This window comes from Lepidochelys kempii, chromosome 1 (genome assembly GCF_965140265.1).
Source record: "Lepidochelys kempii isolate rLepKem1 chromosome 1, rLepKem1.hap2, whole genome shotgun sequence".
NCBI classification, from domain to species: Eukaryota; Metazoa; Chordata; order Testudines; family Cheloniidae; genus Lepidochelys; species Lepidochelys kempii.
In genome coordinates, this window is record NC_133256.1 from 239062923 (window position 1) to 239089834 (window position 26912).

The window sequence follows — 26912 nt, forward strand, 5'->3', positions numbered from 1 at the left end:
TGGACAGCAAACCACCCGCTGCTGGAACGGCCCCGGGGCCAGCCGCACCGGACGCTGCTGGGGTGGCCCCGGCTGCTGGCCCTAGGGACTGCCTGAGCAGTGGTCCGGGACTGGCTGGAGCAGTGGCCCTGAGGACAGTGGCCTCTCTGGCTGCTGGCCCCGGGGCCTGCTCGAGCAGTAGCCATTGAGGCTGGCCCCAGGAACCACCTGAGCAGTGGTCTGGGGATGGCTGGAGTAATGGCCCCAGGGACAGTCACACCAGCCACTGTTCAGTGGCCGCTGGCCTCAGGGACCACCTGAGCAGCAGCTGGTGCCACTAGCCCCGGGGACAGCCCAAGTAGCAGCCGGTGGGACTGGCCCTGGGGCCTGCCCACCTAAGATTTAGTCAGGGGTATTTATAGTAAAGGTAATGGACAGGTCATGTGCTGTGAATTTTTGTTTATTTCCCGTGATCTGTTCAAGATTTTTACTAAAACTGCCCATGACTAAATCGTAGTCTTACCAATTGCTTATCGCACTTCCTTGGTATTTCGACCCACATAACTTCAGGCTGGTGATGGGTCTTAAGCATGGTGGAATAGGAGTATGCCATCCAGTTCAGTTCTACCCCCTCTCCCTGCACCCTCTCTTCCCCATCCTTCTTCAGGAATGAGAATGAGATTGAGATTGCCCTTCAAATCTCAGAGTCTAATCACTTCTTCAGGCAGGGGCCATAGAGGAAGTTCCATTGTACCTCGGGGCAAAAGCTTCTATTCCCGCTATTTCCGGATCCCCAAGACAAAGGGGTCTTAGACCTATTTTAGACCTAAGGGAGTTAAACAAATTCCTGAAGAAAATAAAATTCCTAGCTTCAGTTATTCCTTCCCTGGAGCAGGGGGATTGGGACGCTGTCCTGTATTAAAGGACACTTCCATGTCACAATACATCACAACCATCAGAAGTATCTCAAATTCATGGTGAATGGCTGCTACTGTATTATCAGTTCATAGTGTTTCTGTTTGGTCTGTCAGCTTCTCCTCGAGTGTTCATGAAGTGCATGGCGGTTGTAGCAGCTCACCTAAGAAAATTAGATGTCCATGTATTCCTTAACCTGGATGACTGGTTGATCAGAGGTCAGTCCAAAGCTCAAGTCCTATCCAGAATATCAACTGTCCTGTCCATGTTCAATGCACTGGGGCTTCTCGTAAATAGAGACAAATCAATCCTAAAACCAGGACAGACAATAGAAATCATCAGGACGTTCTTAGACTCCATGAAGGCCAAGGCCTTTCTACCACAAGCCAGGTTTGAAACTTTCAGTAATTAGTGCTGCAAATGAGAGCATTCCTGTTCTCAGTGGTATGCAGCTGCCTCAATCTTCTTGGTCACATGGCAGTATGTAGTTCATCATGCCAGATTACACCTCAGAAAGCTGCAAGCATGGCTAACATCAGTTTATGCTCTGATTTTGTCACCATTTAGACAAACTGCTTTGAGTGACAACATAAATTTTGTCATCTCTCAACTGGTGGATAAACCCTCTGAAAGAGTGCATGAGGGTTTCCTTTCTCTTCCTCACTACTAAACCTCACTGTAGTCATAGATGTGACTCTTCTGAGCTGGGGAACTCATGGATGATCCCTGGAGACTTAAGGTCTTTGACTGTCTTAAGATTTAGAGACTCTATAAATGTCAGGAAGTTGAGTGGTATGTCTAGTCTGCTTGGCCTTCCTCCCCCACATAGTGGGGCAAAAAGTAGTTAATTCTGACAGTTTGGTGACCATGTTTTACATAAACAAATAAGAAGGGGCATGGTTGAACCAACTGTTCCAGAGGCGACCTGCCTCCTGGGACTTATGTATAGCCAACTCAATTAATCTCAGAGCTTCATATTTTCCAGAGAAACTAAACACATTGGCGGATCAGCTGAGCAGATCCTTCTCTGATTTACCACAAATGGTCATTGTGTCCAGATGTGGCTAGGCCCATCTTACAATAGTGGGGGACTCCCCAAGTGGACCGGTTTTCAACAAGAACCAACAAAAAATATTATTAGTTTTGTCCCTGTCAGCCCAAGCTTGCTGACAGACGCCTTTCTCCTATCCTGGAAGAAATCTCTCCTGTATTCTTTCCCTCCAATTCCCTTTGCCGTCTCAGAGTCATTTTCAAAGTGACACAAGCACATGCTCACTTAATCTTTTTTATAGCACCGGCGTGACCTCATCAGCACTGTCTCTCCTGTTGGACCCAGATGTAAGGGCCAGCCAGTTTCTACTTAAAGAATCTCATCCTGGATCTCTTCATGTATTCGTTTATGCTACCAACTAGCTAATCCAATCCCACCAGCTAGAATGTTGGTGCATTCTACCAGAGCACAGGCAACTTCTGCAACTATCTTGGCTCAAGTGCCAACCACAGACATTTGTAAAGCTGCCACTTCATTCCACACTTTTGCTTCTCATTATGCCGTTTCCCATCAGTCCAGACACAGTGGCAGTTTCTGACAGGTTGTCGTACTATCTCTGTTCTGGTAGACACCGAACCCACCTTCGTGCATGTTTTCTTTTAAGTCTCATAAAGTGGAATGGACATGTGCAGTCACTCAAAGAAACTGGTTACCTACCTATCTGTAACTTCGAGATGTGATGCACATGTCCATTCCACAACCCACTCTCCTTCTCCTCTCTGTCGGAGTCCGTCTGGTATGAAGGAACTGAGGGCGGGTTGAAGGTCGGCTTTGTCCTTTTATACCAGCACACAGTAGCATGTGGCAGCTGAGGACTCCAGCCAGCTCGGCAGGTACCACTGAGAGGAGAAAAGTGCGTGAGGCGTGCATGCACCTACAGAGGAACAGATATGTGCAACATGTCTCAAAGAATAACAGTTACAGAAAGGTAGGTAAATGTTTTATGTCATCACTTTGAGTATGGTGAAGGACCGAGAGAATTTTACAGGTCTACATTTACATTCTGTTTGCTTACAAGTCTACATTACAGCACACACCAGCCTTTTAAGATGAATTACTTACAATGAGGAGTTTCTGCTCTAAATCTGAACAGAATTCATTAAAAGAGTTGTAAGGAAGAGAAAATCACATTCTGTGCTAGGTTTTTCCTCTAGCAATTAAGCTCTCACAGTGCAGTTATCTGGTTATCTGCACAGAATCACTTTTCAGTAATTATACATTTAAATATACTCATGCGTTCTTTTTTTATAAGATATCACCCAGTTTCTTTTAAAAAGGAAGGTGAGAGAGAGGAGTATGATACAATTAAGAATCTCAAGAAATTAGAGTGGGAGTATGTCTTGCTTCGCTCACCAAGGGTGAGATGTTGTTCATTGCTATATATTCACCTTCCCTGAGGAAGCAAATGTCTTGATTAATTCCTGTATTGCAGAAACTGAAACGGAAGTAATTTCTGTTAATGTGCAGTCAATGATCTGTAATCTAGATGACTGAACTTTTAACTCCCCACTTGGATATTAGAAGGTTACTTCAGTTTTTCTCCCTTGTTTGTTTGTTCAATTCTGTTTTTATAGGGTTGGTAACTAAAGGCTACAGTACGAAATATTTACGCTAATAGTGGTATGTTCTTGAAGACATATGCACAGCTCTAAGATTTGCTGCATGCCTTTAAACAGATATCCCGTGTTGGGCTGTTTTCATGTAGAGAAATGCGATGCACATATGAGTTTTTACTTTTACCTAGTTTCTCTAATGCTGTTGATTACTTGTCTCAAATGCTGGTTGAATCCCCCATTAAGGCTTTTTTATACATGATGTCTGAGAAATGACCATATTTGTACTATACATAGTGCTCAAGTGAGAGTTGAGTTTATTTGATTTAAAGAAAGCTTATGTTACTTGTTCACTTTTTACAATTTTTTATATTCCTGCTTTTAAACACAATTTGCAGACAACTAGTTAAAAACACACACAAATTTAAATGGGGAAAAAAACTATTTTGAAGTTTCCCTTAAGGGCTAAGATTTTACATATGTTAAGTCAGGACATTTATCTATCATTTCTCGAATAACTTCAGTTCTGTCATATTGTGCACGCACACATGACCAATTTTTAGGAAAGTTTCAGAACATCCAAACTGGGGTGAAATTGAGGGGTTGAGGTAATCAGAAGCCTTGGTGCTGAAACTGGAGAGGGGGGTGCTAATCCTTTGAATCTCAGCTTTAGCTCTGCAATCTTAAGAGCTGTGTTGGACTGAAGCTCTGCAGGTGTGTGAGTTCAGTCATTGCAACATATAGCCAACATTCAGCTTACCAGAAAATTATGCTTATAGAGTATTAAAGCAGAAGAGTTGCACATGGTGTTTTGCTCAGACTTGAGCACTTAAACACTGTGACATAAGCATTAAAAATGTAATGTCATGGGGTTATTTCACTGTGAGAACCACTGCTCCAAATGTCTTTACTCTTGTTCCTGAAAAATCTCAGCTATAGGGTATTTTTGAGGGGGAAGTTGCGTATAATGCACAAAGTTGTTGCGGCTATTGATCATAATTCCCACCTCAAGTTAGAACTTGTCACTGTCTCCAGTTGTAGAGCTTCAGTTAAATTACTGTTAGCACCTCCTTATAAATCCAATACATAGCGCTTTGAATTCTGAACATTCTTACAGGAGAGCCAGTTTTTGCATGAGGTCTCAACCTGGAAAGGGGCTGGAAGTGTGAGGAAGAGATGATCAGTTTAAAAACAAAAAGAAAAGGAGTACATGTGGCACCTTAGAGACTAACCAATTTATTTGAGCATGAGCTTTCGTGAGCTACAGCTCACTTCATCGGATGCATACCGTGGAAACTGCAGCAGACATTATAAACACACAGAGATCATGAAACAATACCTCCTCCCACCCTACTGTCCTGCTGGTAATAGCTTATCTAAAGTGATCATCAAGTTGGGCCATTTCCAGCACAAATCCAGGTTTTCTCACCCTCCACCCCCCCACACACAAACTCACTCTCCTGCTGGTAATAGCCCATCCATCTCAGCCCAGCAGAAGCAGCTGTCCTATCTCGGGGCCTCTCCTTCTGCCCCTCCACCCCCACGAACATGATACAGTTCTGTGGTGACCTAGAATCCTATTTTCGACGTCTCTGACTCAAGGAATATTTCCAAAATACCTCTGAACAACATACTAATCCACAGAGGCCTCCCTACCAACACTACAGAAAGAAGGATTCTAGGTGGACTCCTCCTGAAGGTCGAAACAGCAGACTGGACTTCTACATAGAGTGCTTCTGCCGACGTGCACGGGCTGAAATTGTGGAAAAGCAGCATCACTTGCCCCATAACCTCAGCCGTGCGGAACACAATGCCATCCACAGCCTCAGAAACAACTCTGACATCATAATCAAAAAGCCTGACAAAGGAGGTGCTGTCGTCATCATGAATGACGGAATATGAATAAGAGGCTGCTCGGCAGCTCTCCAACACCACTTTCTACAAGCCATTACCCTATGATCCCACTGAGAGTTACCAAAAGCAACTACAGCATTTGCTTAAGAAACTTCCTGAAAAAGCACAAGATCAAATCCACACAGACACACCCCTGGAACCCCGACCTGGGATATTCTATCTACTACCCAAGATCCATAAACCTGGAAATCCTGGGCGCCCCATCATCTCAGGCATTGGCACCCTGACAGCAGGATTGTCTGGCTATGTAGACTCCCTCCTCAGGCCCTACGCTACCAGCACTCCCAGCTACCTTCGAGACACCACTGACTTCCTGAGGAAACTTCAATCCATCGGTGATCTTCCTGATAACACCATCCTGGCCACTATGGATGTAGAAGCCCTCTACGCCAACATTCCACACAAAGATGGACTACAAGCCGTCAAGAACACTATCCCCAATAATGTCACAGCTAACCTGGTGGCTGAACTTTGTGACTTTGTCCTTACCCATAACTATTTTACATTTGGGGACAATGTGTACCTTCAGATCAGCGGCACTGCTATGGGTACCCGCATGGCCCCACAGTATGCCAACATTTTTATGGCTGATTTAGAACAACGCTTCCTCAGCTCTCGTCCCCTAAAGCCCCTACTCTACTTGCGCTATATTGATGACATCATCATCATCTGGACCCATGGAAAAGAAGCCCTTGAGGAATTCCACCATGATTTCAACAACTTCCATCCCACCATCAACCTCAGCCTGGTCCAGTCCACACAAGAGATCCACTTCCTGGACACTACAGTGCTAATAAACAATGGTCACATAAACACCACCCTATACCGGAAACCTCATGACCGCTATTCCTACCTACATGCCTCCAGCTTTCACCCTGACCACACCACACGATCCATCGTCTACAGCCAAGCTTTGCGATACAACCGCATTTGCTCCAACCCCTCAGACAGAGACAAACACCTACAAGATCTCTGTCAAGCTTTCTTACAACTACAGTACCCACCTGCGGAAGTGAAGAAACAGATTGATAGAGCCAGAAGAGTTCCCAGAAGTCACCTACTACAGGACGGGCCTAACAAAGAACATAACAGAACGCCATTAGCCATCACCTTCAGCCCCCAACTAAAACCCCTCCAACGCATTATTAAGGATCTACAACATATCCTAAAGGATGACCCAACACTCTCACAAATCTTGGGAGACAGGCCAGTCCTTGCCTACAGACAACCCTGCAACCTGAAGCAAATACTCACCAACAACCACATACCACACAACAGAACCACTAACGCAGGAACTTATCCTTGCAACAAAGCCCGTTGCCAACTGTGCCCACATATCTATTCAGGGGACACCATCACAGGGCCTAATAACATCAGCCACACTGTCAGAGGCTTGTTCACCTGCACATCCACCAATGTGATATATGCCATCATGTGCCAGCAATGCCCCTCTGGTCAAACTGGACAGTCTCTACGTAAAAGAATAAATGGACACAAATCAGATGTCAAGAATTATAACATTCATAAACCAGTCGGAGAACACTTCAATCTCTCTGGTCACGCAATCACAGACATGAAGGTCGCTATCTTAAAACAAAAAAACTTCAAATCCAGACTCCAGCGAGAAACTGCTGAACTGGAATTCATTTGCAAATTAGATACTATTAATTTAGGCTTAAATAGAGACTGGGAGTGGCTAAGTCATTATGCAAGGTAGCCTATTTCCCCTTGTTTTTTCCTACCCACCCCCCCCCCAGACGTTCTGGTTTAAACTTGGATTTAAACTTGGAGAGTGGTCAGTTTGGATGAGCTATTGCCAGCAGGAGAGTGAGTGAGTGTGTGTGTGTGTGTGTGTGTGTGTCCGTCCCTGGAAAAAAGGGGGTGAGAGAGCCTGGATTTGTGCTGGAAATGGCCCAACTTGATGATTACTTTAGATAAGCTATTACCAGCAGGACAGTAGGGTGGGAGGAGGTATTGTTTCATGATCTCTGTGTGTATATAATGTCTGCTGCTGTTTTCACGGTATGCATCCGATGAAGTGAGCTGTAGCTCACGAAAGCTCATGCTCAAATAAATTGGTTAGTCTCTAAGGTGCCACAAGTACTCCTTTTCTTTTTGCGAATACAGACTAACACGGCTGTTACTCTGAAACCAGTTTAAAAACAATTTGCTTAAATATCTGTGGGATCCCTGAATGACTCTTAGCTTAGTAGTAATATTTTTTAGTAAGTTGTCCTGTGGAGGCACAAGAATGGACATCCATCAATGTATTATTAGATGCCTTACATGCTACATTCAGAATATCTAAATGCTTAAGTATGACCTAAACTTGTATTTGAAGAAAGAATGAGAAGTAGAATTTAAGAAAAATACCTTAGTAGGACAAAATCATTGCTAATTAATATACAGGAACATTCTGTGGACCTGAATTTATGAGCTGTCCGGTATAAAATAATTCATTTACTCTCTTGGATCCTATCATGACTACTTCACAATGGGAGCGTCATCAGAAAAATAAAAGTTGGCTGTGTAAATGTGGCCTGGATGCTTATATCATATTTAGTCCTCTTTGGGGATGTGGTTGCGAAAAAAACGGAGCGGTCATTAACTTTGTATAAAGATGCAGCTGTTCAGCTACTAGGTAATACTTATCCTCTTCGGAACCTTGACAGACGGAAGAAAAGTTTTTGAGAATTGTATGATCAACAAAGAAATCGATAACAAATGGGAAAAACAGGTGTTTTTTGTACTCAACAGAAGTCAGTTCCTATGTTTTCAGGCAGAAAAATAATATGATAAAGGTGGACTGTTTACTACAGATCACTTTGTGAGCCATTTGGGCTAGTATACAGGGTTTCTCTGAGGCCGTAGGATTGCACTCTGGGTAAGTAATGCTAGCATGCCATCTTGGAGTTTTTTAATCCTACTAAGACATTATGGTGCTCTCACTATTCAAAGATAGCTGGCTCTGTAATTATGTTCAGATTACTAGTTAACTTTCCTTTAATACTAATAGTGCTTGTAAGTGGAGTGAAGAATGAGATGGGAGGAAGAGAGAACACACAGCAGAAGTAGACTTGAAGGGAAATGTGTCCTGCTAGAAATTGTCTAGTCAGTTAGAAAAGAGCTGTGTCTATGCTAAATTTTGTTTCCTAAAACTTCCCAGTGTTGCTGCTTTGTCGGTGGCAATGGTAGGAATGGTAGAGTAACCACAAATCTGTGCATTTTTACTGCAGTGTTGTCCCGTGCTGCTCAGAATGGAACTCGGTGAGCTATTGATTCAAATATCCTAGCTCCTGTGTCTTGCCTACCCTAGTAGTCTCACCATTGCTACCACTGGTGCAGCTCCACAGCAGCGGGAAATTTTAAGGAAAAAGTCTCGTGTAGGCAAGGCCATTGGTAGTTGCCTCCTAAATGGCCAATTCAGGCTTTGGGAAGTAAAAGTAGAAAGAGAAAATGACTAAATTACCTGCTGTAAGGAGAGAAATTAATACAAACTGGGCCAGGATCCTTTGGAACTCTTGACGCTACCCAAATTTTACAAAGATGGAAGAGTACAGCTTGGCACACTTCTTCAATGAGACTTGAAAATTCACAATTGGTTTGTTCGCTCCTCACCTTTTCCACTGGTGTAACATTCTTACTTTAATTCAGGCTGCAGTAACTGCATTAACAGATTAGTGACAGAGCACACAGGTGACATCAAAAGGGTTTGTGTCTGGTGAAATCCCAGCTTGTGATGCAGCTATAGGACAATAGGACTAAGTGAAGTGCCTTGTGCTACTTTGAAGATGTGGTAGAAATATTTTTTTTTATTCAGGTCTGTAACATTGTTTGGTGCCAATGTCTTGCAGTGTCTCATAATTGGGGCTGGACCCTGTGGCCTTCGTACAGCCATCGACCTGTCCTTACTAGGAGCCAAGGTAGTGGTCATAGAAAAGCGGGATGCCTTCTCTCGCAACAATGTGCTGCACCTGTGGCCATTCACCATACACGACTTGCGGGGCCTTGGCGCCAAAAAGTTCTATGGCAAGTTCTGTGCAGGAGCCATCGACCACATCAGTAAGTAAAGCATCTGTTATCCACACATCCGATCTCACTTCTCCTCGGGGAAAAGGTGGGAGATATCATTTAGTGACTCAATAAAATCTGATCTACAGCTCCTCTGATCTGCTGTGTCCCTGTAATATGTGACTGATGCAATTCAGTCCTGTGTTTTTATAGCATTGTTTGGGCCAGATCTAGACGTGGGCTAAAGGTGGGGCTGTTGCAGAACCTGTAATTGCAACCCAGCATACACCTGTGATCTTGCCATTAACCCTTCCTTTCTACTTTGAAAATTAGAATTGGGGAACCAACTCCCCCCCTTCCAACTGATAATTCTCTTTAAGTGCCTCAGTGAGATCCCTGCAACTGTTACACCAATCCTTTGCCCTAGAAATGCTAGGCAAGTTGCAGAAAATATCCTACTACTCCTGAACATCACACTTTGCATATGGCCCTGCAAAACCCAAAAATGTAGAAATAAAGCTATGACACTCCTGGTACAGGCAATATAAGACAATTTCACATAGGTTGTAATCTATACATTTGGAAGAGTGGAAAGGAGTGGTGAAGATGGATTCACTACTTAATGTTTTTAGGAAAGTGACTGAGGACAAGGAAAGATGCCAGATTATGAATAGGATTTGATTGGGTAGAGGGTTAGGAATCAAGCTACTGAGAAGATAAGATAAGTTTGATTTAAATGGGGGATCTACTGCCATTTTAAAGCTGAATGACTATGCTTCACTGTCGCAGGGTAATGCATTCCTTTGTTTTTGATCATGTATTGGGCATGTCGCCAGCCAGTTCCTTTTAACCCAAGGATGTTTTCTGCCAAGTGGTGAGCAAACAAAAGCTGGAAGATAGGGAAGCAAATCCTACCTAGCAACAGCTAATAAACAGGACTTGGCCTCCAGTGTAGGAAAAAGGTCTAGCTCTTGTTTTGAAGTGATAGATAGGACTGACAGAAAAATCTCTGGAACTTTGATCTTATAGACAGACACGCACAGAACATTCCATCCTCTTTTGTCCCCGTCTTCTCCCCCACCCTTGAATCACAACAATTGAGTGGAGTCCTGAATTAGCCAGCAGAGTTTTCCCTGCGGAGTAGCAGTGTCTTTATTGCCTGTAGTATTCCTCCAGGCCTACAAACTGTCTACCTCACTCTAAGAAGTTGTGCTAGCTCTCGAAAGAGCAGGAGGTGTTAAGCTTGATGCCCTGCCATGAACTCTGGACCACAATCCTTGGGATAGGAAGGCAGGTGTTGGACAAACTTGCCCATTGGTCTGGGAGAGTGATTTCTGTGTTCTTTAAAACCATCTTATAAAATGCTTTATTTCTAAAAATGATCTGAAGAGGCTGATATAGTAACTGGTGCTTCCATAAGATGTGCACCGATAGACAAAATCTATCTTTATTATAAATGTTCATCTCCTGTCCTGCAGGTATCCGTCAGCTCCAGCTCATCCTCTTGAAGGTTGCCTTGATCTTGGGAATAGAGATCCATGTCAATGTGGAATTCCAGGGGCTTGTCTATCCCCCTGAGGACCAAGAGAATGAGAGTAAGTAAAGACAAAATGGGGGGGGGGAGTAGGGGAGTAAAAATGGGACAGGTGCATGCACACAATGCTGTTCTTCAGACTGAAAAAGTAGGCTAGTTTAATCCAATCGGTTTTACTTTCTAGTACATAAATGTGTTGCTTCTGATTGGACCCTGTGGATATTCACTGGGGGTTTGGATGTGCTCTCTTTGCCTTGGTCCAGAAATTCTTCAGAAGCAGTGTCTGTTGGTTTGCACCTGCACCTTTCGTCTCATGTGCTCTGAACCGAGGGCATAAGGGGAAGTGTAGACCAATCACCTCTCCAATTTCTGCTCTACTTCAAATCTGAAGAGGATCTGAGCAGTGGGGAAGGAGGGTGGGACGCAAATACAGAGGGGAACCATGCAGCTTGAAGGATTCTCTAGCTACTATAAGGTATAAGTAACCTTCCTTCTTCTTTGAATGCTGGTCTCCATGGGTATTTACTGTAGGTGACTCCCAAGCAGTGATTCTTGAGGAGACAGGTGTAAGAAGGTGCTCTGCACCAGTATGCAGGATTGCTGAACCAAAGGAAGCCCCCACAGTCATGGCTTGCATGAGGGCATAGTACTTGGTAGCCGTGGAAATGAAGCCTCAGGTTGCTCTGTCGATCTCGGGGGGGATTTCTTGAGCTTGAGTTCTGGCAGAATGAGCCCTGACAGATAGATAGTAGTTCAGTCATAGTCAGTAGGGATGGGGGGGGTCTGCCCTGCCCTGCCCTCCATTGTTCTCCCAGGGCATTTAGTGTAACCGGGGTTCTGGGCTTCAAGTCCACCCTGGCCTGCCTTCAGGACTTCCCAGTGAGTGACCCTCTTGAGAGTTGCCTTGGGGGATCACACATTTCATCAGTGTGAGAGACCTGCTACTCCTTTCCCCTTGGCACTAGGCAGTCTCTGGAATTTAGGCTGCAGATGTCTAATGGAGCCCTCCATGAGGCCCCTGGCAGATCTGGGACCCTTCTGCTCTCCCTCTCATTGGTCAGAGGCTCTGAGCAGTATTTCACTAGCAACAGCATTTTCCAGCTCAGAATCCTGCAGCAGTCCCAAGGACTCCATGAAATGAAGATATGAAGAAGAAATGAGAAACCGCTATAGAAAGAGAAAAATTACTGCATAAGACCACCAAAATGGGCTGCCTTTTTCCCCACCCTTGATACCAGGTGAGACTCCGTGCCCCAGAGTGGGTTCACCCAGAGCTCACAGGGAGCCCGGGCCAGGTGCTTCTGGCACTAAACCTCCACAAAGGTGTGTAAGGATAGGAAGGAGAACTCGCCCACCACACCACACCGAGATCTGTGCCCAGCCCCACCTCAGGACACCAACCTATACTGAAGTACCTGGCCAGTTCTCCTTCCTACAAACCTCATTACAGCATTCTTGAGGACCTGGCAATTTACACAGATCCTGAGTTGCCGAAACAATAGGACTCTGTTCTAGTCCGAGACATCACTGCACTGTTCCCATGTTGTTCACTGGTCCCATGTGCTAGCTGAGCCATGGATGTTTCAACGCTGTTGGGACGCTACTCGCTGAGGTATACCTTTGACCATCCTGCCATAAGACAGATGGTACCAACAGACCCACCTACCGTGTTGGATGACTGTTACTCTGCAGATGAACAGGAGGTGATACCACCGGTTCTCCCAATGGTCCAGACATAGGACATTGGTCCAGGTGGTTTCCAGAGGCCCCTACATTCCCATGACCTATACTATACAGCTAGGGACCAATGGTACCCCCCCGTGGCACCTGCTTCTGTAACTGTATATGAGCTTACACACTGGCGATACTGGAGCTCTTGGAATCCATGCTATTGAGCCTCAGACTGAGGAGCTGGGGGCATCACTTTTGGCAGAAATTACCTCCAAGAGAGGAGCCTCAACTCCTCAGGATCATATGGAGGAACAAGAACAACTGGACCTGTCAGTACCGCTAGATCCTCCAACAGCATCATCATCTTCTTCAGATGAAGCAATGGCATCACCCTCTCTCTCCCCTCCAGAGGACTACAGGCAGTACCGGGAACTTCTGAGGAGGATCTGTGAAACCCTCCAGATTCCACTAGAAGAGGCTTCAGGATCCTACACAAACTTCTGGATATTCTCCAGTACACATCCTTCCAAGGTGACTCTCGCTATTAATAAGCCCATTTTAGAGCCTGCTAAGGACATTTGATACACACCAGCCACCTGTTCCCTGACCTCTGAGAGGATTGAAAAGAAATATTTTGTTTCCCTTCGGGGAGAAGTACTTTTTTCACACCCTAAGCTGGACTCTCTGATTGTCTAAGCAGTCATGGTGCGGAACAGACTACATCAACCCAGGTCCACTCCTTTGGACAAGGATTCCAAGAGACTGGATCTCTTCATCAGAAAGAACTTTTCTTCAGCCAGCCTACTATTCCACATTGTGAACTAGCAGGCAGTCATGGCAAAGTATGACTTCATCAACTACAACAAGCTGTCAAAGTTTGTCAATAAGGTATTGCAGGACTGTAGGCCTCAATTCCAGGCTATTCCTAGATGAAGGGAAGCTGGTAGCTAGATTGTCCCTTCAGGTGTCACTTGATGCAGCGGACCTGGCTTCCTGTGCCATGGTGACCTTGGTAGTCATGAGGCAGATCTCTTGGTTGCAGTCATTGGAGTTCCCCAAAGAGATCCAGTTGATTGATAAATTGGAGAGAGTTCAGAGACGAGCCAGGGGAATGATTAAAAGATTAGGAAACTTGCCAGATAGTGATAGACTCAAGGAACTGAATCTATTTATCTTAAGAAAGAGAAAGTTAAAAGGTGACTCGATCAGTCTTTGTAAGTACCTACGAGGGGAACAAATACTTGATGATGGACCCATCAGTCTAGCAGAGAAAAGTATAACGTGATTCAATGGCTGAAAGTTGAAAATAGAAAAATTCGGACAGGAAATAAGATCTAAATTTTTAAGAGTGAGAGTTATTAATCACTGGAATAACTTAGCAGGGATTGTGGTGGATTCTCCATCGCTGGAAATTTTAAAATCAAGATTGGATATTTTCCTGAAATATATGCTGTAGGAATTGTTTTGGGGAAGTTCTATGGCCTGTGTTATACAGAACGTCAGACTAGATCATCACAATGGTCCTTTCTGGCCATAGAGATTCACAGATTTGTAAATTCTGTTTTGAGGATAACAACCTATTTAGGGAGAAAACTGAGTTGCTTCTTTCCCTTAAGAGTTCTTGTGCCACCTTCTACTCTTTGGGAATATACACCCCTGCTCTTCACAGGTAAATTTTCTAAGCTGCCACTACAAAGATACCAGCCAACCCCATAGCTGTTCTACCACCAGAGGGCCTATGAACTCCTGAAAAGATGTCAGAGGGTGCAGCACGACATACACCTCATACCACAACCATCCCCTCTCCAGACTCAAACACCTACCAAGTCATTTTGATGGGACGTTCGAGAGCCATCAGCCAGTCCAGGCACAACCAGTCTCCTTTCCCCCTTTCATTGTTTTCCCCTGACCTGTTTTCTTCTTGTGCGGCAGCTTATATAACATTAGACAAATTGGTCTCAGACAACGTTGCAACTGGGTACGTAATCAAATTCCTGTTGTCCCACCCTCTTGAAAATCTGCCCCAGTTCAGAGACATCCACCCAGCGCACAGGAGATGGCTGCATTTCACAGTGAGGTTAGTGCATTCCAATACATGATTGTCCCCTTTGCCCTTTCAGCAGCCCCAAGGGTTTATACAAAAGTCATGGCAGAGGTGGCAGCACAACTCTATATTTCCCTGCCTACATTACTGGCTGCTCACAAGAGGATTGTAGTACAAGGCGCAGGTAGCACTCATCTCCTTACTCAACTTGAGTCACTCATTGGGACTCCAGGAAAGTTCACTTTAACACCCACAACAACTACAAAATTTACTGGAGCAAATCTAGACTCTATTGCAGCCAGAACCTGTTTACCACAGGACAGATTCCTTGCAAAGATAGACCTCATTATTCACCTTCGTCTCAGCCCTCAGACATCAGTCCAGTCTTACTTCATCTTGCTAGGTCACCTGGCTGCATGCATTTACTTTGATCCCCTTTGCAAGGCTCCACCTTCACGGTCTCCAGGCTTGGCTGAGGAAGCAGAGACCCCCCTAGACAAAAGTCTCATTTTCTCAGTGTCCTGATATCACTCACCTAGTGGGAAAAGAGGGGCAATGTTTGTGTAGGGTTCCTTTTGTTCCTGTGCCACCCACAAAGACACTTGTTAGGGATTCCTCTCTACTGGGCTGAGGAATGGATGTGGACAACCATGCAGCTCAGGGTTCCTGGATTCTGCAAGAATCCACACTCTGCGTCAATGTTCTTGAGCTTCGGGCAGTACACAGGGTGTAAGAGGTTCCTGCCCTTCATCCGGTCCACTGAGGATCTGGTCAGGTCAGACAACAGGGCCGCTGTTTATTATGCAAACAAATGAGGGAGCAAGGTCTGCCCCACTCTGCAGGGAAGCAGTCAAACTCTGGAACTGGTGCATACAGCATCAGATTACCCTCTATGAAGTGTACCTACCAGGAGTAATGAACTCCCTTGCAAACACCATAGGCATTTTCAAAAGGGGAAGCACCACTTGTCGTTAGTCCAGCAGATTTTTTTGCCAGTGGGGATTCCCATCGTGGGAGCTTGTTGCAACCAATGGAAACAGAAAGTGCCCAACCTATTGCTCTCAAGACTCACAGGGGCAGGACTCCAGAGGGGATGCTTTCCCAGTGCAATGGTCAGATCTGCTGAAGTATGCTTTCCCTCCCATTCCCCTCCTACCTCACGTCCTCTGAAAGATCAAGTGCGACAAGGCAACAGTGATTTTGATAGTGACATGGTGGTCATGACCGTTTTGGTTCACCACAGCTGGGCAGATGGCCTCCCGCCCATGCATTCACCTGCAGCTGTCTCCCAGCCTGCCACAGAACAGAAGCATTCCCAACCATCCCACCCCCCACACCTCTCTATCTGGCAGATTGGTTATTGGATGGACAGCAGACTTGCACAGATCTTGCTTGGAGGAGGTCTAATCCATCCTTCTCAATAGCAGGAAGCCCTCAACAAGAAAGTGTTATGCTTCCAAATGGAAGCAGTTCTCCCTGTGATGCCAGAGCATCATTTCCCTTTGAAGAAGTCCAGAATTCCTCTTATCTTGGACTGTCTCCTCTCTCCTCTCCTTTAGGTCATCAGGCCTATCCCTCAGTTCACTATGGGTACGCTTAGCGGCTATCAGTGTCTCTCATTCTTTGGTAAAGAGCTGTCGGTTTTCACCCACCCCATAACAGTAAAGTTGTTAAAAGGCATTGTCAGAAACTACCCACCAGTTTCAAAATTTATGCCTGCTTAGGATGTGAACCAGATACTGCTGGCGCTTATGAACCTGCCATTTGAACCTTTTGGCATCCTGTTCCTTCTTACACTTATTGATGGAGGTGGCATTCCTAACAGCTATCGCCTCAGCCAAGAGAGCGGGTGAACGTGGGTCCCTGGTGGTGGACCCACCTTATACAGTCTTTCACAGAGACAAAGTATCCCTGAGATTGCATCCCAAGTTTGTCCTCATGATTCCACCTGATTTTCCCTTGAACCAGAAGGTTTACCTTCTTGTATTTTACCTGAGACCTCACAATAATGAGGAAGACAGGAGACCCTAGATGTACACAGAGATCTGGACTTCTACCTGGACAGGCTAAGGCCCGTTAGAAGATCTCAGAGATTTATTTGTCTCCTTTGCTGAGAGGATGGAAAGGAGAGGCAGTATTTTCCCAAAGATTCTCTGAACGGATTTCCAACTCCATCCTCTTCTGCTTTGAGCTGGCAGAACCCCTCCTGCTTAGTCTGTCAAGACTCATTTTACCAGAGCTCAAGCTGCCTTAATGGCTTCCATATAAGGAAGGGAATACCTACAGAGTGACAACTTGGGGCTTCATTCACACGGTTAGCCAGCACTGTGCCCTCGTGCAAGCCTCCACTGTGGATGCTTCCTTTGGTTCAGTGATCTTTCGAATTGTGCTGCAGAGCACCTCCTCAATCACTGCCCAGGAGTCACCCACAGTGAATATATACAGGAACAGCTCTTGAAGAAAGGAAAGTTACTTACCATGTAGTCATTGGAGTTCTTCAAGCTGTATGGTCCTGAGGGTATTTGCATCCTGCCCCCCTTCCCTTCTGCTCTGATCCTCTTTGGATTCACGGTGGACTAGGGACAGGAGGGGGTCAGTCCACACCGTCCTTTGTGCTCCCAAATGAGGGCATGAGGAACTGAAGGACACAGACCTGGACTGACAGACACAGCTATTGAAGAATTTTGAGACCCAAACACAGGGCGCACATGCAAACTCCCAGCAAATACCCATACGGGCCAGCACTTGAAGAATTCCAGTTACTATAAGGATAAGTAACTTAACCTTCCTTTCTTCACTTTACAAAACTAAAAGTGCCTAATGTATTCAACTGAAATGAACAAAATGCTACAGTTTACAAGAGTTCCTGCAGAATTTTGGCCCGTTGTGCCTACAATACTGTAGAACTTTTTTGTAACAGCAGCCACTTACATTGCATGCATTCTGGCTATTTAGTTCATTTTCCCTGCACGCTTGCCATGGATGTTGTTGGCAATCTTGTTACTGGCCAAACCGATCATGTAACGTATGAGAAGTTGGACTTTGAATCTATTGGGCAAAGTCTTTTTCAGTCTTGTAAAGCAGAGAGCCTTACAATGATCTCTCTACTATACTGTTATACTTTATGTCCTAGTTCCATTAAACCGTATTTGTCTAAAAGCTTTGGGTAGATTCTGGCTGTTTGCTTCACTGAAAGGGAACCCAATGTGTACACTAGGCTTAGATCTTACTACTGCAAGTGTTTTCCAGATGCAGTCAGGCATATCATAATGGTCCTGAAAAGATGCTAACACCACCTGATAGGGTATCAACTGTGTAGCCTCCCAAACCAGGGATGTGAGAAATGGTTTGTGTAGGAAGTGAGAGTTGATTCCTTTGTTCGCTTTTTAAAAAATGTCTGTGAATGTAGATACGCCTAATACATTATTAACTGAGGGTTTATCTACAGGGATAGGCTGGCGTGCACAGGTCCACCCAAAAACGCACCCGGTGTCAGAGTACGAATTTGAAGTGGTCATTGGAGGAGATGGCAGGAGGAACACTTTAGAAGGTAATGGCTCCTGATGTGTCCACAATGGAGAGTTTTCCACAACACACGCTTAGCAGTGAAATGGTCTCTATTTTAAATGGTCATAGCAGAGCTGAACAAAAAAAATTCTCTGTATGAGCTGCACTCCAATCTCTTTCCAAATATTCAGCACTTAAGTCTGTAAAGATGTGACAGAGGAGAAACAAGCTCCCCTTCAGCCCTCAGGAATCCAGTTGGCCACTTGTACCACCACTTCCTCTTCCATTCTCTTCATCTTCCTCTACAAGCAAAGCAGCAGGTGTATTGGGCTTGATTACTTTCAGATTCTCTACATTTTCTAGATTTTTTTTTTTTTTTTAATGTGGACTAATCTTGCACTTGCAGCACCTCTTGCTTCTGAGATAAGGTGGGGAATTATTAGGCATATAAATGGGGTGGTTGGGAATGAATTTTAAAACATTGCTTTAAGAGCCATTGCACTGTCTGGGATAGAGGGGAGTCATTTCATTATAGTCAAACATTTTCTTTTTTCTTCAAAGGTCCAAATGTTATTTTCAGGTGAAGCAATTTGCAAGAGAGGATTTTGTTGTTTCCCCTGTAAAGAAGTGTCTGTAGTATCTGACCCCTTCTGTCATATATTTAGGGGCTTGCTTTGTATCAGGCTGAGTCTTCTCTGGACTTGAGCTGTATTTCGTGATCTCTGCTCTACCCCATCTCTAGGGTTTCGCCGGAAGGAGTTCCGTGGTAAGCTGGCAATTGCTATCACAGCAAACTTCATCAATCGCAACACCACAGCCGAAGCCAAAGTGGAGGAGATCAGTGGTGTGGCCTTCATATTTAACCAGAAGTTCTTCCAGGATCTGCGAGAAGCCACAGGTTTGTGAACAATGACCAAGTATCTCAAGGTGAAGGAGTTTATGTAATTACCAATTTTTTTATACTAGTTGTCTCCTTAAGCTGCCTTTTTTTTTTTCCATCAATGAATGACTGAGTATCGTAGCCCTTGATCCAAGAAGTACATCACTATTGTCTGTCCTTCCTGTCTGATTGTCTCCCACTTCCTCAACTGATTTGTTCCAGCTTGTTCTTCAGCTGCTTGTCATTGTAGCTTGTAACTGGAGGGCGGTGCTTTTTAACTTTTGGACATGTGGTAAGCCGTCCCAGCACTCCATGGAGGAACTTGGATGCCATGTTTTCCCTCTCCCCCACTCCTCTGAAGTCAAGCTTAGGAATGTCAAAACAAGGTCAGGGCCACTAGGGAGGCAGAGAGGTGTCTCTGTGTATCTAAAGGTTCAATTTTTGAAACCCCTTGAAAGCATGTGAATAAAGTGCTCAGTGCAGCCATATAATAATTCTCTCTGTTGTAAGGGTTACCAGCCGATGTAATTTCAGTCTGGTGTAGGTTGGATCTTCCCACGGCTTTGGGGGATTTTGGCAGGGCCCTCCATTACATTTAGGGGCATGGGTGAGTGTCATGTGCACTATCAGACATTCTCTTTGCACAGGCCACACCTTCGCATGAGCAAGGAAGGCTGAGCCAGAGCTCTTCCAAATGATGCTGTGAGCTCTTGTACTACATATAACATACAACCGACTTTGTATTACTACATCCTTTTCTTCTGTCATAGGTATTGACTTGGAGAATATTGTCTACTACAAAGATGATACTCACTACTTCGTCATGACTGCCAAAAAGCAGAGTTTGCTGGACAAAGGGGTGATACTGCATGTGCGTATTACATTCTCCCAAATCTCTCTGTATTAGATTTATGAAACAATCTGGCCTTGGCACCTTGGGAGAAGGGAGTATATTTTTGAAGGGAATTAAATGATTGTTTAATGTATACCTGGGCATATTGACTTCTCTTCAATGTTTTGAGGTAGGCCTCTTTTAGGACATGGCCTGCGGGATTTTTAAGGCAGGTATGTGACTAGCGCCCTGTTAGAGGAAGCAGATTGAGTCCTTAGAAAAGGATTACGTGCTCTGCTCTGCACTCATTCACATCTCCCTTCAGAACTGGGGCTTCTAGACATAGCAAGTTTAAATGTCCTGCAAGGCCCATAGACTCCTTCAGTGACTCCGTCTCGTTTGGTGGAGGTGAAAGAGCTGGGAGCGTATGAAGAGAAGTTGTGATGGAGCTTTACCCATTACTCATATTGACAGAGATCCGTTTTGGTCCTAAAGAAATAAGTAGGGCTCTAGATCTTGCATCTTTTGTCTGAAAACAGAGCATGTAGGGAAGTGCACAGGAGTTTAAATTAACTACCATATACACCAATGGGCTAACATTTCATTTACACTTGATTTGTAAACAGCTGGGCTGCACCGTTTAGTCTGTTCTGACAATATACAGAACCAGGCTGTACCTTAGAACTGCCTTCTATAGTTTATGGCAAGACAGCTGCATATTAATCACCAAGAATTTAGCATTCTCTAATCAGTTGTTTTTGCTAACTGGCCAGCTAGTGGTTTGAGTCCATTATGTAATATGGGGTATGTCAATCTGACTCAGAGGAACATGATTTGAAATAATAATATATTAGAGGAATCCTGGATATCAGATTTCAAACCTTAGTCCAAAGAAACATGTAAAAATATTGTATGTTAATTGTTTTGCTCAGATGCCCTCAACTGGCACACACTAAGCTTGTTTTAATCGAGACCTAAACCCAGACGTGCTTCCCTTATAGTGAGGTTCACAGGACTTCAGCTGGATGCTTTCACTGAGGGCACGTCTACCCAGTGAGGTAATGCGTACTACGGGCTGGGGATTGGGAGCGGTGGTGATTTCTAAAGCGACTAACATGTAATGTAGTAACTGGCCAACAAAGACCTGCTGGTGTGCAGTAAAAGTTCCAGAGTGCACTTTAACATAGTACTGTGTTAAACAGTGCTATGTTGAAGTGTATTAGGGAGCTTTTAATGTGCACCAGCTGAATCTACATGGACCAGTTAGTGCGTGACACAATGTGCTTTAGAAATCACTCCTTTGTAGTCTGCATTGCTGCTCTGTGTAGACAAGCTCTTAATCTTCACTTCAGCTTTTTGTGTTGATGTGATTTTAGATTTATATAGTTAAGCTCTGAAGTTCACTCCCTTTAAAGATGGAATAGAAAGGGCATTTAAGTACTCAAAAAGTAAAAATAAATAAATTAAATTAAATTTAGCAGGTGACATAGTAACCATGAAGCTCCTTCAGAAACAATCCTCAAAAGTCTATAGTTATACAACTTTATGAAGCTATAGCATCTGTTGTTGACTGTATCTTTTGGAAGTGACCCAACAGATTATTCATGGCCAAGATACTGTTGCCAGCTTTAGCATATAGGCTTTCCATTTGTAGCGTGCATGCTAAGCACTCACCAAACACTGCACTTGCTGGCATTGTCCACTTTTACACTTTCACACCTCTGTAGTGACCATATTGCCTGTTGGCATGCTCAGAAATGCCAGCAGGGTTGTCAAGGCTCTTTCCAAGAAGAAGAGAGAGAAACATTTTTTTCTCTTAGAGGCCTAGACACTAGTGATCATGAAATAATTTAGGGAAAGATCCTAAATCAGTGGATTAGAGGAGTCTCAGAACCTACAGTTGTCTGCAGATACCAAACTTAAAATTCCCTCTTCCCACGTGGCTGTTCTACTCGGACTCTTCTCTCTTTTGGTAGGACTATGCGGACACAGAGCTGTTACTCTCACGGGAGAATGTGGACCAGGAGGCGTTGCTCAACTATGCCAGGGAAGCAGCTGACTTTTCTACCAATCAGCAGCTGCCATCACTGGACTTTGCCATCAATCACTATGGGCAGCCTGATGTGGCCATGTTTGACTTCACATGTATGTACGCATCAGAGAATGCAGCAATGGTGCGAGAGCAGAATGGCCATCAGCTGCTTGTGGCACTGGTTGGGGACAGTCTGTTGGAGGTAGGAGTTAAACAGCTCACTTACTGTGTGAGCCATGAATGGAAGTGATCACTCCCCTGAAATGAATGCAACTTTCCCTTTGTGCTATGAGCATTTTATCATGAGGAAGGCAACTGCTGTTTTATATAATAGAGTGGGAGGGGCCGGGGGAAGGAAAATTGGGAAAACAGTGAGTATTCAGCATAGCAATGACCTTGCAAAGGAAGCTCACTGTGAGAGACCTGCTGAAATTGCATCTGTACTACCCACTCCTTGTTGTGGCCGCTAGAATCCCTGAGGACGCTATGCTGTGTCCTAGGCTAGGAGAGTTAATAATTAACATATTATAGTTAGTTTGAAATATCTGTTTTTTAAGAGAGGCTCTTAGCAGCTCCAGGCTATGAGTCATTGTAGGGAATAATGAAACACTAGCTGTGGATTAACTCACAGCCAGTTCACCATGCATTTGGCCTCCACTAGCCCAGTGGTAGCCAGTGTCTCAAGTTAATCTCTGAGTTATAATATCCTAGCAGTCTGCCCTCTAAATATGTTCTTGGTACCATTTTTAATTTCCTTTTCTTCCCCCTTCCCTGTCCTTTTTCTTTTCTTTTTTTTTTTTTTGGTGACCTATTACATCTAGCCATTCTGGCCGATGGGAACTGGAATAGCCAGGGGCTTTCTGGCTGCCATGGATTCTGCTTGGATGGTACGAAGCTGGTCTCAGGGAACTAGCCCTTTGGAGGTCCTCGCAGAGAGGTAATGGTGGGTTATTGTGGGGAAATGAGTCTAATTGTGAATTCTGATCTGAATACAGAATGATTTGGGGGCAGAGGTAGGTGGAAAAGTTATTTGTGCTCAGAAGGTTCACTCTTCTGACCATCCACTCCAATTCCTTGTCCTGTTACAGATGTGCACCCAGAGTGGGGTGGAGGGAGCAAACCTTGTGTCTTTAATGTTCCTGGAGGCTGCCCATTGGAGTGGTTTGATTAAGGGAAAGCTTTCCCAAGAAGGTGAGGGAACTGGCCAGAAGCACCACCACGTGAAGATCGGGATCACACACATGCACACTGGTGCTCTGCTGTAACTTGCCTGCTCTGGGCACCACAGGTCCAGTGGAATCTATTCAGAGAGGAACAGAATAGCGACCAAAGTGTGTTGTTGCTACACTCTGTTGGCTAAAAGCAGATTAGGGAAAGGAAAATATTTTCTTGGTGGTTGCTGGGATTGTATTGGGTGGAGAAAGTGAGTCTGATTAGTGCTCTAAGCCTTAACTATGCAGTCTAGGTGAGGAAAGACTTAGATGCCAAGGGGATAGATGCCTTTGAAATAGCCGGGAGACAGAAATAGATGCTAATTCCAATTACCTTGTAAATATTTTTTCTGTTTTGGGGTTTTTTTTTTGTTTTGTTTTTCTTAATTTGGAGATAATGGTCTATATTTAATTCCATACTCGACCTGTACATTCATGGTCTTATTTTCACATTGAATCTATTGCTTGTGCATTTCTCTCTCTCTCTCATTTGTGTGTGTGTGTATGTTCAAAGTGACATAACAGCATAGGAATTGCCTTTACAGATCAAACAAGAGGTCCATCCAGGGTGGAATAACTTAAATCACTGGATTTTCTTTAAAAAAATAAAATAAAATAAAAAATAACTAAACCCCTCTAAAACTCACTGATTTAAATCAAGCTCAGGCATTGTAACACTAATTTGAAAACTTGTGCAATTGCTTGGTTAGATTAAAATTTATAATGAACTAAATTATAAATGCTGGAGGTTTTAAATATCACTATAGCATTTTTAAAATTCCACTGTTGGTAGGGTATCTTATTTGAATTTTTAAAAAACTGCTATGTTGAGGTACATCACTTAAAGAGGTACATAACTTTATGCACGTGTTGTTAAAATTAATGATGTGAGTAAGTGCTTGTAGTATCAGAGGCCAAAATTTTATCTTTATTAAGAAAGAGTTAGTGTCATTAAAGTTTCTTCAAAGATTGCTTTGATTTTGACCATGAAAAATTCCGTAGACTTTCAATCCAAAATTATTTTGAACTTTTTTAATACACACAGGACTTTAGGGTCCCAATGTAGGAGTTCAGCTTGGTCAAACCATTTCAGCTTCCTTGACAGGTGGAAGTTTGGTATTTCAGATGGCGGTGTTGATTGTGCATATAGCTTATCAATTTTGTGCTTGAGTTTGTGCTGTTCTCACAGTAAGGATGTTAATGAGGCCCTGAACTTGTCTTCATCATAGATGAGTGTTTTAAAAATGAAATTTAGTAGAAAAACCTCTGTTAAATCTGAATTTCTACTAACAATTAATAGGAAATTAATTAGGAAACTAATTAAAGGAATAGGTGCAAAATGTCCACTTTAACAATTTGACTATAAAATGGAAAGAAATTCCCAAACTAGCAACATGTGTATTAACTCATGAATTTTGTCCACTCTGGGTCCCTCTAATTTAGTGTTGTGTCTGACATTGGCAAGAACCAATTGAAAGAAATCCTGGATGATTATAGAACGGGTCGGCAGCTTTCAACACATGGCCCATCAGGGTAATCCGCTGGCGGGCTGCGAGACATTTTGTTTACGTTGACCGTCTGCAGGCACTGCCCTCCCGCCCCCTGCACAGCTCTCAGTGGCCGCGGTTCACTGTTCCCAACCAATGGGAACTGCAGGAAGCGACAGCCAGCACGTCCCTGCAGCCCGCACCACTTCCTGCAGTTCCCATTGGCCGGGAACAGCCAACTGCGGCCACTGGGAGCTGCAGGTGGCCGTGCCTGTGGACAGTCAATGTAAACAAAATGTCTGGTGGCCCGCCAGCTGATTACCCGATGGGCTGCGTGCCAAAGTTTGCTGACTCTTGTTATAGAATATCATCATATCCACAGGACAAGCTTCTTAGTAACCCCTGACAGTTTGAAAGATGGCATAAACCAGCCTCTCACAGGTTTATATTCTTAATATTTTTATCCTATCTGATATAATTGTAGAAGCTCTCATGATCCATATTAAATATTTAATACTTTTTTATTACAATTAACCTCTTGACATCAATACCACCTTGTGTCAGTGAGTTCCACAAGTTAATTATGCACTGAGGAAAAAATTTCATTTTCAGTTTTAATTTTGCCTGCTTTGATTTTATTCTGTCATCTTGTTCTTTCTTACAAGAGATTAAATAGGAGCATATGATTTAACTTGTCCATATTATTTATTATTTTGTATGCCTTTGTCAAGTCTCCTCTCTATCGATCATGTCCCAATCATTCCTAGCACTTATACGGAATTCTCTCCTTGCATTTAATAATTTTTTTTGTCTGTTTCTGGACTACTTCTATCTATTAAAAAGAAAAGGAGTACTTGTGGTACCTTAGAGACAAACAAATTTATTTGAGCATAAGCACAGCTCACTTCATTGGATGCATTCAATGGAAAATACAGTGGGGAGATTTTATATACATAGACAACATGAAACAATGGGTGTTACCATACTGGTGGGGGTGGGGGAATAAACATGGGGAAATAGTTTTACTTTGTGTAATGACCCATCCACTCCCAGTGTCTATTCAAGCCTAAGTTAATTGTATCCAGTTTGCAAATTAATTCCAATTCAGCAGTCTCTCCTTGGAGTCTGTTTTTGAAGTTTTTTGTTGAAGAATTGCAACTTTTAGGTCTGTAATCGAGTGACCAACGAGATCGAAGTGTTCTCCAACTGGTTTTTGAATGTTATAATTCTTGACGTCCGATTTGTGTCCATTTATTCTTTTACGTAGAGACTGTCTGGTTTGGCCAGTGTACATGGCAAAGGGGCATTGCTGGCACATGATGGCATATATCACATTGGTAGATGTGCAGGTGAACGAGCCTCTGATAGTGTGGCTGATGTGATTAGGCCCTATGATGGTGTCCCCTGAATAGATATGTGGACACAGTTGGCAACGTGCCTTGTTGCAAGGATAGGTTCCTGGGTTAGTGATTCTGTTGTGTGGTGTGTGGTTGCTGGTGAGTATTTGCTTCAGGTTGGGGGGCTGTTTCCCAAGATCTGTGAAAGTGATGGGTCGTCCTTCAGGATAGGTTGTAGATCCTTGATGATGCATCGGAGAGGTTTTAGTTGGGGGCTGAAGGTGACGGCTAGTGGCGTTCTGTTATTTTCTTTGTTGGGCCTGTCCTGTAGTAGGTGACTTCTGGGTACACTTCTGGCTCTGTCAATCTGTTTCTTCACTTCAGAAGGTGGGTATTGTAGTTGTAAGAATGCTTGATAGAGATCTTGTAGGTGTTTGTCTCTGTCTGAGGGGTTGGAGCAAATGCGGTTGTATCGTAGAGCTTGGCTGTAGACAATGGATCGTGTGGTGTGGTCTGGATGAAAGCTGGAGGCATGTAGGTAGGCATAGCGGTCAGTAGGTTGCCAGTATAGGGTGGATCTCTTGTGTGGACGGGTCCAGGCTGAGGTTGATGGTGGGATGGAAGTTGTTGAAATCATGGTGGAATTCCTCAAGGGCTTCTTTTCCATGGGTCCAGATGATGAAGATGTCCTCAATGTAGCACAAGATGTCATCCACTTCCTGGACACTATCGTGCTAATAAGTGATGGTCACATAAACACCACCCTATACTGGAAACCTACTGACCGCTATTCCTACCTGCATGCCTCCAGCTTTCATCCAGACCACACCACAGACAGAGACAAACACCGACAAGATCTCAAGCAAGCATTCTTACAACTACAATATCCACCTGCTGAAGTGAAGAAACAGACTGACAGAGCCCGAAGAGTACCCAGAAGTCACCTACTACAGG

The 26912-nt window shown here is 44.0% G+C and overlaps 1 protein-coding gene across 11 annotated transcripts in view; it reads left to right on the forward strand.

The window, feature by feature from the left end:
* Positions 1 to 26912, forward strand: part of MICAL3 (microtubule associated monooxygenase, calponin and LIM domain containing 3) — a 243358-nt gene that overhangs the window by 78538 nt on the left and 137908 nt on the right. For 8 of the 11 annotated variants that reach the window (XR_012155812.1, XM_073319717.1, XM_073319728.1 and 5 more), the window contains exons 3-9: positions 9267 to 9474; positions 10902 to 11018; positions 18121 to 18222; positions 18922 to 19077; positions 19830 to 19930; positions 21868 to 22125; positions 22745 to 22860. Coding sequence is in view for 10 of the 11 variants with exons in the window: in XM_073319717.1 (XP_073175818.1) it covers positions 9267 to 9474; positions 10902 to 11018; positions 18121 to 18222; positions 18922 to 19077; positions 19830 to 19930; positions 21868 to 22125; positions 22745 to 22860 (1058 nt within the window). In the remaining variant the exon portion in view is untranslated. Of the gene's footprint in view, positions 1 to 9266; positions 9475 to 10901; positions 11019 to 18120; positions 18223 to 18921; positions 19078 to 19829; positions 19931 to 20892; positions 20934 to 21867; positions 22126 to 22744; positions 22861 to 24577; positions 24757 to 25003; positions 25063 to 26912 lie in introns of those variants that run through there. The other 3 variants (XM_073319741.1, XM_073319752.1, XM_073319762.1) reach the window with 3 other exon arrangements.